The sequence below is a fragment of the Microcaecilia unicolor genome, chromosome 7 (assembly GCF_901765095.1).
Source record: "Microcaecilia unicolor chromosome 7, aMicUni1.1, whole genome shotgun sequence".
NCBI lineage: Eukaryota > Metazoa > Chordata > Amphibia > Gymnophiona > Siphonopidae > Microcaecilia > Microcaecilia unicolor.
The window spans coordinates 309,545,704-309,559,236 of record NC_044037.1 but is presented as its reverse complement, the minus strand read 5'-3'; the positions used below and the strand labels follow the sequence as shown (position 1 = coordinate 309,559,236).

The following is a 13,533-nucleotide window of genomic DNA, read 5'->3' as shown; positions in this document are numbered from 1 at the left end:
CTGATGCATGTACGTGCTCTTATGCTGGAGACTGGCTGGAAGCGTATGTGAGTGGAGGATAGATGGATTTGCACTGCACTTACTGAAAAGTTTTCTTATGAGTGGTGGCTGTATTTGTTATGGTGTGACGGGTGTGGCTTGTGTGGATGCATGTGAGTGGTTGCTTGCAGTGCATGTGCAGGTAGTTGATGGTCTTGTTTATTTGCTTGTGTAGAGACTGGGTTGGTTGCAGTGCACACACTTTGTTTTAGCTAGAAGCTGTGGTTGGTTGCACTGCATGCACAGGGACTTGATTACTTTATTTGCTTGTACGGAGGTTGTGGCTGGTTGCTGATACTCACTTCTTTTGATGTTGTGCAGATGTAATACTCCAACACCAGGACGTCATTGAGCGGATTAATAGTTTCCGGGATCTTTTTGGAGTAGAGTGGTTACAGTACAGACGCCAGCTGGAAGGGGAGATAGTAATGGTCCCTGAGCCTGAGACTTCTACCTCTATAAACTATTTTGCACCAGATTTACATAGTACAGTTAGTGTTGTTGCACCCTGCAAGAGCACCCTGCAAGAGCCCCAGGAAATCTCAACATCTGTGAATGATCCGCTGGCAAACTTAGCCAAGGATGAGGAAAAGAAGCCAAATGCGGAGGCCCCTCACTGGGATTTAGCAAAAAGAGAAAAGGAGCAAACAAACTACGAAAAAGGAGAGGAATGGAAGAAGGAAAATCTAGAGGGTATGTAACGAAAAACTTGTAAACTATGTGCCTACCATCTCACATTCCATCTGTTGCTTCCTCTGGGCCTGTAGGGCCATTTCTTTCTTATTATAACCGCTACCAAGGTAATGCTCGTTTGGTTCCTTTGCCTGTGAGCACTAATTACCACTAATTAATCCTGTTAAATAATTCTAAGTTTGTCTTGCAGCTGATCTGTGCCCTCCAGTGCTGGTATGCCCTGTGCAAGGGGAATGGTCAGAGTGTCTGCAGAACCCCTGGATATTCCTACGATTGAATTCTAGGCACATGATTGAGGTGGATCTCCAGGACGGCCATGACCTGCAGACACAAGACCTGCAGAGCCTGCTGAAGATTGACACCTCTGAAGTTAGCTGGAAGTGGAAGGTGATTGGGCAGAGGGGAATGGGAGAAAATGAGCATTTTAAAATAGGGCTGTACTGAATATTCATATTCGATTCAGCCCCTAATATATTATTCATATTTGGCCAAATGGTGATTTAAATTCGAATACAAATAGTCTGGGGCTCTACTGTGCTAACTCCTACTGAAATAAGTACTTGATCTCTCATTTCACGTTGCTTCTTATATTATTTCTTATGTTAAAGCTCAGTGCCCATCATTCATATTCGGTATTTGTATTCAGCCAAAAAATAATTTTCATTATTTGTTTTCAGCTGAATAGTAAAATATGCTATTTGGTAGAGCTCTAGTTTATAATTCCTTAGTTTGATAGGGTGGGGAAGAGGAGAGGGGGCTAGAAAATCAGGTCAGCGAACAGAGGAAGGGAGAATAGTAGAATGAGGAGACTCGGGGATCAGGAACTTCAGCTAGTGCATAATGGTTTACTACAGTTTGTTTTGTGTTTTAACTAAAGGGCAACAAGGTAGAGATGAGGGAGAAAGATTGGACATATTTGGATCAGAACAAGACCTATATAGAACTTAATCCATAATACCACAGTAGCATAACAGCTGTTGACAGCTGGTCAGGCCAGATGTATATGCATATTTTCTGTCCCAGGGCCAGGCCTTTGGCAACTTTTTCTGTTCTTGTTCCTGGGTTTGTCCCTCTCTGTTCTCGTTGCTGGGGTTGGGTCTCTGATGATCTTTCTGGTGCTTTTTCAGGAGCTGGCTTTCAGGCACTTCTCTCTTTTCCCCCATAGAACGAAGATAAACTTCTTCCGTTGTTGGAACTGCAGTTTGATTATATATGTAGAGACAGACAGCAACTTAGATATGTGGTTCTGGATGATAGCCCTGAGATATCTATAAAGGTAAGATCCTTCCATTACATAAAAGCCTAGACAACTCCTCCCTTATATTCTGCTTTAGCCCGTAATGTCATCCTCATTCACACACACAGATCTTATGGCCTCTCTCCTGGAGTCACCATTTCTCACTCTACATAGAAAATGCTTCATCTAACCTCACACGGGCTCTTTGTTGCTCTACTGCTCCAACACATCAACATGGCCACTATCATGATCAGGCCTTAGAACGTAGCACACAAATTGCTGTACTGGGTCAGACTGAAGATCTGTCTACCTCATTATCCTGCTCCCCACAGTGACCAATCCATGTCACAACTGCCTGGCAGAATCCCCCAAATTAGCAAGATACCATTCCACCTACTGCTGGCCATAAGCAGTGACTTTTCCCTGGTCTACCTTTTTCTACTAGCTGCTTGCTTTGACTTCTCCACAGCAGTCCACAGGTGGAAATGGTGAAGAAGAAAACAGTGACTTCAAGAGACAAGTACATAGGATCTCTATGGGAGTGATAGAGTAGATGGCATGGATAGACTGACTGGATAACCCATATGGTCTTTGTCTGCATTAAGTTTTCTGTGTTTCTATGTAATCTTTCCCCCATCTAACCATCACCTCATATCTCGCACTTAGCCACCCTCTTTCTTCTCTGATTAATGCCAATGACTTCTGATTGTGTCTCATTGCCTGAATGCAATATGTGAACTGCTTTGATTTTACCACAGAAAGGCGGTATATAAATAATCTAATATCTAAATAAAAGTCTAGCTAATTATGTTAATGAAATTGGCATCTACAGATACAAAACTTGGAGAGCACAAACTGGAATAGAGCTTGATGCTCCTCAACTAATTGTGACTCGGATATGAGGACCAAAGACTATGAGAGAAACATACTCCAGATCGATAGAGACTCTAATTCTAATTAACCAGGATAACTATGTTATAATATTGAATAGCGAGGAACTCCTTTCAAAGGAGATAGGGAGGAAGGAGGGGGGAGGGGGAGAACAAGACGGGGTTGCAAGAAAGATAGGTTCTTAGACATCCTGAATGTTAAATGCTAGACTTGATGGCTGTATTATGTTAAATATTTGACTTTTTGATGTTATGCTGTTATACTTCAAGGCATATATAACATAAAAACAAAATATGGAAAAAAAAAAAGAAATTGGCATCTGAATGGATACTGCAATGAAAAACGTACTCTACGAAACTTAATTTGGTGGAGTTTAAAAATGGCCTTAGTACAATTTTTCTAAAGGAAAAGTGGCATAAGATTAACTGTAAATGTACTATGAAATCTCTTGCCTTTAATGCATCATGGCACAAAAAACGCTTATTATGGTATTAAGATAAAAGTAAAGACATATATATATGAAGTGTTCAGTCTGTGGGGAAAATGGTATTCAGTAGGCCTGGAGAAGAGCAGATGTGATCCCTCTTAACAAAAGCTGAAGTAAGGAGGAGGGTGGGACCTCTTTTCCTCTCTGTTGAGTAAATTAGTGGAAATGCTTCTCAAACAAAGGTTAGTGAGGTTTCTGTGGGTAAGATTAATGCTAAAAAATGCAGGGTCATCCATTTGGGTTACAAAAGCCTGAAGGAACAGTAGAGTATAGAGGATGAAGTACTGTGTACGATAGAGAGGGACTTATTTTATCATTTATTAATTTGATATACCGCCTCTTTTGCGCACAAGTCGAGGCGGTTTACATATAATTATACAGGTACTTTTACTGTCCTTGATAGGCTAACAATCTAAGTAGTATATTGTATCTGGAGCAATGAAAGGGCTTAGTTGCCAAGAGTCAAACGGAGCTGCAGAGAGAATTGAATCTGGTTCCCCAGGATCTCAACCCACTGCACTAACCTGAGGTTTCTTAGTAGCATAAGGTCAGGGCCTTCAAGGGATCTCAATGAATCCCCAAGCCTGCTATGACACCATATATTGGTTTTTTTTAGGGGGGGGTGGGGGAATGGCAAATTTACAGCAGAATTTCTCTCTCTCTGCCACAACCTTCCTTCCCCTCCTCCAACATGGCAGTCCTTCAGCCGGCAGCAGCAGCAGCAATCAACACACCCTGCCTCCAGCTGGATCCAGAACCCTCCCTTTGCAGCATCTGGTCCCATTGATTCACTTCTTGGGAGTTGACCAGCATAGGGAAGGCTCTGGGATGGGCAGAAAGCAATGTGTTGTAACGCTGCCACTGCCAACAAAACCAGACTTCAAGGATTGAGGGGAGGGGAGACAGATGCTAAATCCCTGAGGGGGGAGGGTATATATGGGGGGGTTGTATGTGATGATCTTAAAATGGCCAAACAGGTAGAAAAGGTGATGAGAAAAGCCAGATGGCATGCCATAAACATCCATCTTAAACACTAAATAATAAGATCCTACATGATCTAGACAAAACCGAAATCTTATCACTTGACTGATTAACCTCTTTGCTAGAAATGAACAACCACTGATACTTTAATCCTTATGATCTCTTTAGTCGATGACCTAATGTATGTTACAGTCCGAGTTGTTGTTCAGAATCCTTCATGCAATACCATAATGTATTCTTCTTTATCATGTATGTATGCACATGATATATATATACACCATGATCTATTCCATGTATGTCACGTTCCATGTATGTTACCATGGATGTATGCACCTTAACGCAATACCATTCTCTCTGGGGCCTCTGTCTTTTGGCGACAGATTTCTTTTGATACTGTATAGTATCTTGAATATGTTGGGCTTCCCTCCCTAGGACCCCTTTCTCTATTTTGGGGAATAATAGATGTCTTTGATCCTACAGAGCTTGTTGCAAATACTGTACCCAGTACTGGAAAAGAATCTGGAAAGAATGGAGAGACAAAACAAGGAGCCTGTCAAACTTCAGTGTTTAAAGTGTAAGACAGAATTCAGCGACCTTCAAAGACCTGGCATGAAGAACTTCTACATTGGGGAGAAAAGTTGGAATAATTCAGAACCTGCAGGGAAAGATCATGGTAAGGAAACTATGGATATAGCTCATGTGCATGAGTACAGGCAGAGAGCCTGAAGTGTAAGGGAGCTTACAACCCAACTATTATTACACCTTATTTCTATAACATTATTATATGTACATAATGCTGCATCCTATATAATAAAAACCAACCTCAACGTTCTGAAGCTGATTCCCTGGCTTCAGTGAAGGATTTGAAGCTTCTGAAGCTCAGGCTCCATCTCTGTAAGCTCCGCCCTTGAGTACTTCCGGGTTCGTCACAAGCAGAAGTGACCAACCACACGAGGTTTCTAGGTTTCAGAATGTTGGAGGTGCATTCTATTAAATAGGATTGGTCAGTTCCTTTCCTATATAATAAAATGCACCTCCAACATTCTGAAGCTGACTGCATGGCTGAGGCATTCCTGCTCTCTGTATCCATCTCCTGAATTGACATCACGTACTTCCGGGTTCGTCACAAGCAGAAGTGACCAACCACATGAGGTTTCTCGGCTTCAGAATGTTGGAGGTGCATTCTATGAAATAGGATTGGTCAGTTCCTTGAAGCACAGCCAGAGCTCAGTGTCCTGCACAGTAACGCTCAGACACCAGAGAGAGGGGGGGGGGGACCTGACACCAGAGGGAGGGAGGGGGGAGGGCCTGACACCAGAGGGGGGGGGGGGGGGGGAGGTATCTCTGTCACACACACAATCTCTCTCACAGTCAATGTCTTTCTCTCTCTCACTCACACACTGTCTCTCACACACTCTGTCTCACACTGTATCACATTCACTCTCTATATGTCACACAGTCACTCACACACTCTCTTGGTCTCATACACTCAGTCTCACAGAGTCTATGTCTGACACACTCTCTCTCGCACACATTGTATCTGTGTGAAACACACTCTCTCTCTCACACACTGTGACTCACATACGCACTTGCACACACTCTCTCACACACTGTGACTCACATACGCACTTGCACACACTCTCATTCACACACACACACACACTCTCACATACACACTCCGAGGAAAACCTTGCTAGCGCCCATTTCATTTGTGTCAGAAACGGGCCTTTTTTACTAGTAAATACATAAGAGACAGCAATGTAAGGGGGTTTACAACCAACTATAACTACATTTTATTATATAATGCTGCACAAATAAATAAGAGACTACTACAATAAGTCTCCCCTCAGTCAGATCAAACAGCTAAAGGATACAACTCCAAGGGGAGGTGGGAAAGTATGTGAGAATACTTGGCCTGCTGTCCTCAGAGACTACTTGCTAAAGGTAAGTAACTTCGCTTTCTCCGAGGACAAGCAGGCTGTTGTATTCTCATAGATGGGAATCCCTAGCTACCAGGCTCATGGAAAATAACGATGCAACTGCCCCTATCGGACCGACCGTTCACTTGTCTATTAGATTGTAAGCTCTTTGAGCAGGGACTGTCTCTCTTTGTTAAATTGTACAGCGCTGCGTAACCCTAGTAGCGCTCTAGAAATGTTAAGTAGTAGTAGTAGATGCAACTGGGAGACCAAGCATTGAAATGGCAGATGATGTTTGAATGCTTGCAAGTGCAAAATGAAGCATGTGAGAAAAAAGAACCCAAACCATAGCTAAGTGATGCAAACATCCACAATAGGAGTCACTGGAAAAGAATCTAGGTGACATCGTTAATAAGTAGAAACCCTCTGCTCAGTGTGAAGCGACGGCTAAGAAAGCAAATAGAATGTTAGGAATTATTAGGAATGGAATACAAAAATGAAAATGTTACAATGCCTTTGTTTCATTCCATGGTGCAACCACACCATGAATACTGTGTAAATTTCCTTTATGCAAGTTATTGTTTATATTGAGTCCAAATTGTAAATGTCTTTGCTTTTGAGGCACACGTTGTTATTCAGGGATGTTGGTTACAATGCTAGTTGCATAATGTAATCAGAAGTAGCTAATGTGATGTACCTTTTTGTGCTTCATGGTAATTTAGAAAATTTAGATATCTGATCAAATTCTTAATTTACAATTTAGTATAAACTTTGTTAGTGTGATTGAGAGTCCCACCAACATATAATGGAAGTGCTGTATGATGAATGACATGTTCCGTGATATTTCCAAAATAGGATTCAACGTGAGTCACAATAAAAAGAATTGCCCACAAATGGGATATGTACAATATAAAATCAAAATTGTCCTTCACATTACTCCTGAACTTTAGTACAGAATAAGTAAGTTTTCAAATACAGTGCACTCCATTTAGTGCACGTCGGATAAGAGCATGCTCTGCTTAACTGCATGCCGTACTTCGGTCCTGTTTTTGGCACCATCAATTTCTATGGGGACAAACTTCTTTTTAGCACACCACTGATAAGTGCAAGATTCGCTTATATGCATGGTTCAAGACTGCTCCTCTGCAGGAAAGACTCCGCATAAGCGCGCGCATGGAATATGGAAGCCGATTGGCGCGTGACAACCAAGATTTCAAATTTACCGCCTCTAACAGGCAGATTAGGGGAAAGAATGTTGTTGGAGCATGCACCGGGGTCGTCGTCGCGGCAGTGGAACTGTAAGACTTTAACACTGGCTGAACGAATAGAAGTTCTTAAAAAATTAGAAAACAAAGAAAGTCAAGCATCTATTGTTAAAGAATATGGTGTTAATCCCAGTCAAAGACCAGCTTCTGGAAGACTGGCAAAACAATACAAATCCACAATAGAAACTAAAATGTGCGGGAAAAGCTGAGGAGGTAGAAGATGCTCTTCTTCGTTGGTTTTCTCGAGTCAGGAGCAGACAGTTTTCCTGTCAGTGGTCCACTGCTTATGGAGAAAGCTAACCAGATAGCAGAAAGTCCTGGACTGACTGAATTCAAAGACACTGTTGGATGGTTGGAAAGATGGAAGGAGAGGAACAGCATAAAATTCAACAAACAGCATGGTGAAAAACAAGACGCTGATGACTTTGGTGCTGAAAATTGGGTTGTTTCAGTTCTTCCTACCATCTTGAATGAGTTTGCACCTCGTGACATTTTCAATGCTGACGAAAATGGTCTCTACTGGCGAGCGATTCCTGATGGAACACTTGCGTTCAAACATGCAGAAACTACTGGAGGTAAAGCATCGAAGGACCGACTGACTATCCTCCTTTGCTGCAGTATGGATGGGAGTGAGAAGTTGGAACCCCTTGTCATTGGAAAGAGCAAGCAGCCCCGTTGCTTCAAGAAACTTAAGCGACTTCCTGTGTCATACGAGGCTAACGCAAATTCGTGGATGACTGGGGAAATTTGGAAGCAGTGGCTAAAGAAGTTACCTAGAATGCGGGCACAAAAGCGTCAGATTTTGCTGCTTTGTGATAATTGTGCTGCACACAGGGATGATGTCAGGCTGTCTAACGTCATGGTGGTCTTCCTGCCACCAAGCACTACCTCTCTGATCCAACCTCTGGATCAGGGCATTTTAGCCAATTTCATACAACATTATCGGGCTCTTGTGCTATGTCGTCTGATGAGCGTTATGGATGACCAGGCTGGGAAGGATAAACGTGCTGTTGAACTGGCTCGTAATCTATCACTGTTGGATTCTCTACATATGCAGAAAGAAGCCTGTAATCATGTTACACAGGCAACCATTGTGAACTGCTACAAGCAGGCAAGCTTTGTTAAGAATGTGGAGAGGGACGAAACAGGTGCAGCTGTTGCGAACACGTCAGATGAAGAGGTTATTGACATCCCAGCTGGTTTTACTGAAGAGGAGTTCCATCGCTACGTAGCTGCTGTTTACGATCTACAAACAGCTGAAGACAGCACTGATGTCGAGATATGCTCCTACACTCAGGCAACAACAGCTGATGATGGAACAGATGAAGAAATGAGCAGCGAGGCACGTGCTGATGAAATGCAACAACCTCCTGTCACTTTTGCAAGAGCGCTGGAGAGTCTCAACACCGTGCGGGCCTATCTGGAGGCCACTGGATGTCAGTGCTATGACAGTTTTTACCATCTGGCAGACGTAGTCTATGGGACTCACAGACCCAAGAGTGTACAGAGGACTATAACTGATTACATCAAGTAAGCCTAATGTCAGTTAACTGAGACTGCATACTGTATGTATAATAAACAGTACTGTACATATGTTTATCAGATGTCAAGTTTCTTTGGGTCACAACAGTGCATGCTCTGGTTAACTGCATACATTTCCTTGGTCCCAGACCCTTGCACTTAAGCGGATTGCACTGTATTTACAAAATAAGAGATTGGAAGTCAAGAGAGAGTACAGTATTTTTCAAAAAGACAAAACCATTAATCTACAAATGACGCGAGTACTACAAACATTGTCAACCAACGTGGACACACAATGTGGTGGCGCAACAAAGCGAGAATTTTGAGATGCCATTCTTCGATAGTTAGCCATGGATTACATATCCTCCTTGATGATGATAAAAATAACCATGAAGGAGACATTGCAAGAGTGCATACCAAAAAAGCCATAGGAGACATGAAGATCATCGGAAAAGCAAGTGTTGGACCAAAAGAACCTCAAGGCAGAGTTGAGACACTCTCACCACTTGTACTTGTGGCACTGCCAAAGAAGTCAACGCCAAGCCATGCACTTTGTCGACACAGATGGAAGATTCTTGTGGCAGGAAATGTGAATGTTTTACCTGGCATTCCAAGTGATCTGGTCGCTGCATTTCAAAAAAAGATATAGTGGAATTAGAAAAGGGACAGAGAAGGGCGACGAAAATGGTAAAGGGGATGGAACGACTTCCCTATGAGGAAAGACTAAAGCGTCTGGGGCTCTTCATTTTGGAGAAAAGACGGCTGAGGGGAGATATGATAGAGGTCTATAAAATGAGTGGAGTGGAAAGGGTAGACGTGAAGCGTCTGTTTACGCTTTCCAAAAATACTAGGACTAGGGGACATGCAATGAATCTACAAAGTAGTAAATTTAAAATGAATTGGAGAAAGGTTTTCTTCACTCAACGTGTAATTCAACTCTGGAATTCGTTGCCAGAAAATGTGGTAAAGGCGGTTAGCTTAGCAGAGTTTAAAAAGGGGTTGGATGGCTTCCTAAAGGAAAAAGTCCATAGACCATTATTAAATTGGACTTGGGGAAAATATTTCTGGGATAAGCAGCATAAAATGTATTGTACTGTTTTAGGATCTTGCCAGGTATTTGTGACCTAGATTGGCCACTGTTGGAAACAGGATGCTGGGCTTGATGGACTTTTGGTCTGTCCCAGTATGGCAATACTTATGTACTTAATTCCATCTTTGACTCAATTTGGGAAAGACTGTTGGCATAGTAAAGCTTTTAGTGTTCTAGCTCCTGAACTCTGGAATAAATTACTCTTAGAATTAAGACAATGTAATACTGTGGTTGCAGTTCAGAAAGGCTTTTAAAGACATATTTGTTTCTGTACCCTGGCTTGCATTTTTATGTAACATGTCCACTTGTGCTCTTTGATCCTAACAGCAGAATCTGCTGGTTGTCCCCTTTTGTAGATTTATCTGTGGGAAACAGCATTCAGGATTATTGCTACCTCTCGATATTAGACTAATTGGGTTTCTGCCAGGTACTTGTGACCTGGCTTGGCCACTGTTGGAAGCAGGATACTGGGCTAAATAGACCACTAGTCTGACCCAGTATGGATATTCTTATGTTCTTACGACTGGAGCCATTCCTTACAAAAATTCAAACAAACGTTCCTGTTTGGGTCTCTTGCCCTTTCCCACAGGGTGAATTTTGGAGGAGGAAGAGCTAGTCTGGCTTTCTAGTATGGGGAACTGTATCTCTAATATCCTTTTCAACCTCTCTTCTCATCTACATAAACTTGTATGTATACTGTAGCTTGCTCTCTCTAGATTTTGATTATCTCTTTAAATCACATAGGGGCCCTTTACAGAGCAGCAGTAAGCCCAACGCGATCTTGCTGTTCGCTCTTCCAGGACTACCGCTGGCCCAATGCAGCCACTGCTGGAAATGGCTTGTGTGGCGCTAACACGGCAGTAATCAGGCATTGCCACGTGCTATCCGGTTACCACCGGGTTAGCACAGGAGCCCTTATTGCCACCTTGATGGGTGACGGTGAGGGCTCCCCGTCCCATGGCCATGCGGTAAGCATTCTCTTACCTCATGGCCATGTGTGCCTGGGGTATTTTTACCTGCTGTGGTAAAAATGGCCCTGGCACGTGTGAAAAATAGCCTCCAACGCTAGCATAGGTCCCTTGGTAAAAGGACCCCGCACTTATGTGATGTATAAAGATAAATCCATAGCTTTGGCCTACTTAGGGTGACATGTCAAGAGTTTAAAGGAAATGTTCTTAATCTGTTAAATGAAAACACAAGCTTAAACTGCTGCTCCTCAGTATAATTTACAAGACACTGTATGAATATTTTCCAGTTGTGGGTGTCCATACATTTTCCAGCATCTGTCCATCCTGTGCCAGTGACCATGTGGTGCTGCTGCCACCAGAGATCAAGCCGGAAGAGCAACGTTCCAGCACACCTGTACCATCTGCAGAGTCTCTACAGAATCTCAGAAGTATTTCCCTCCCAGAACTAGAGGCATCTGGAAGTCCTTCGGTCAGTGCCCTATCCTGTCCCACCTGCCCACTTGATCTTGCACTGCTCTGCACTACTAATCCCTCCCCTTCCCTCTGCTTGTGTCTCTTGGTAGCCTTCCAAGATTTCAGAGGTACTAACCTAGAATTCAGGTGCGAAGAACTGCAATGACCAGCTTATGACTTCCTTTCCTTACCACTGGGCTACTAATTCTTTTTCACATAGGAGGGGAGGAGTGGGTTATTATGGTATTGTGGACTAATAAAGTGGAAATCAGGAGAGAAGTATGTAATGGGAAGATGATGCACGATTATGGAGGGTAGGATTGTGGGAACTCCTATAACACTGGTTGGGTTATGTGCAGGGACATTTTTTTGATGGGGGGGGGGGGAGAAGGAATGCTGTTGGACTTGATATACCGCCTTTCTTAGGTTTTTGCAACTACATTCAAAGCAGTTTACATATATTAAGGTACTTATTTTGTACCAGGGGCAAGGGAGGGTTAAGTGCCTTGCCCAGAGTCACAAGGAGCTGCAGTTCCCCAGGATCAAAGTCCACTCACTAACCACTAGCTACTAGGAAATTCCATACTCCCTGTCCTGCAAATGAAATGTATAATTAATTTCTTGTTTGTATTACATGTTAGGCTTTACAAACCAGAGTTCAGTATAAATATAAATATAGTCTATCCATCTTAAACCTTTTGCTTTCAGAGTCAGGATCTGCTGAGCAGAAGAGCTGGCACCATCCTTGCAGACCTTGGGGGAGAGACTTCTGAGTTTGATGGACCGGGCACAGTCTGCACAAAAGAGAAAAGTAAATTATGCCTGGAAGGAAAGGAGGAGGCTTTGTTGGATAGCAGTAACAGCTTTGCAGGTCATGAGAACACAGGTCCTTCCAGTTCGTCCAGCGCTGATCTGTACTGCACCAGAAGTCATGGAGAAAACAGCCCCCACTCCTCTTCCCTCAGCAGGACCGACACCAGTGGGGGAAGCTTGATGGGAAGTTATCAGTACGGAAGCCCTCCCCAGAGGTCAGCTATGCCCCTTCCCACCCAGGAGCAAGAACCTGAAGAAATATGGCAGTTGAGCCTTCGTGAGTATCACGTCCCTTCTTAGTACAATAAATTTACACGGGATATATACTGCCTGCCTACAGAATTGTGTATGACAGCACCACATCCTACAATCTCCTTTCTGAGCACTGCACCACACTCCCATTTACACTCCTGGCCCTAAGCACAGCACAATGACTGTATAATTTATTTTTATTTTTGTTACATTTGTACCCCACGCTTTCCCACTCATGGCAGCAGTCACATGTCTTTCCTTTGCAGTCCCAACAGTCTTGCTTGTTGAGTTTTAGCAGGTAAGAGGTTCATGATCCTTCATCCTTCCTTTCTCAGCCATGAATTTTATGCTGCGGATGGAGGATTTTCGCCAGGTGGATCATCGGCTCAAGCTCTTCTTGGACATGGAGGTCTTCAAGGAAAACATGGAAGAGTTTCAATGCTACATGAAGGTAAAACATTTTCTAGTGATGCTTTCTCTGTCTCCCTTTTGCATCTACTCACATACGTGTCTCCATTTCCTGCTTCCAAGACACACCTTTTGACCAATCTCTGATCTACATCCAGTGCAGCCTTGCTCTTCCTGCTAAAGGAGAGCACAGAGCCAGAATTACTCTCTTCTTATCCATAGCTTACTTCAGTTTGTCTTCCTTTTCAAATACTTTTACCTTCCTCAAAGTATTCTTCTCTTTCAGTCACTAATATAAAATTCTTAGCAGATCATTCTAGAAGGCTTGCACAGCTTTTATACATGCAAATAGCAGCATATGGATTTTGAAAAATTGCAGGGAGACATTAGGAAACTGGAAGACTGGGGCATCCAAGTGGCACATAAAATTTAATGTGGACAAATGCAAAGTGATGCACATTGGGAAGAATAATCCAAATCATAGTTACCTGCAGTTCATAAGTACATAAGTATTGC

At 42.9% G+C, this 13,533-nt stretch overlaps 1 protein-coding gene across 3 annotated transcripts in view; it reads left to right on the top strand.

The window, feature by feature from the left end:
- The window catches only part of LOC115474687 (serine/threonine-protein kinase 11-interacting protein-like), a 115,341-nt gene that overhangs the window by 57,119 nt on the left and 44,689 nt on the right, over positions 1-13,533 (top strand). For all 3 annotated transcript variants that reach the window (XM_030210292.1, XM_030210291.1, XM_030210293.1), the window contains 7 exons: positions 361-732; positions 923-1,119; positions 1,898-2,008; positions 4,809-5,001; positions 11,379-11,560; positions 12,253-12,634; positions 12,945-13,060. In XM_030210292.1, coding sequence (XP_030066152.1) covers positions 361-732; positions 923-1,119; positions 1,898-2,008; positions 4,809-5,001; positions 11,379-11,560; positions 12,253-12,634; positions 12,945-13,060 — 1,553 coding nt within the window. The remainder of the gene's footprint in view (positions 1-360; positions 733-922; positions 1,120-1,897; positions 2,009-4,808; positions 5,002-11,378; positions 11,561-12,252; positions 12,635-12,944; positions 13,061-13,533) is intronic.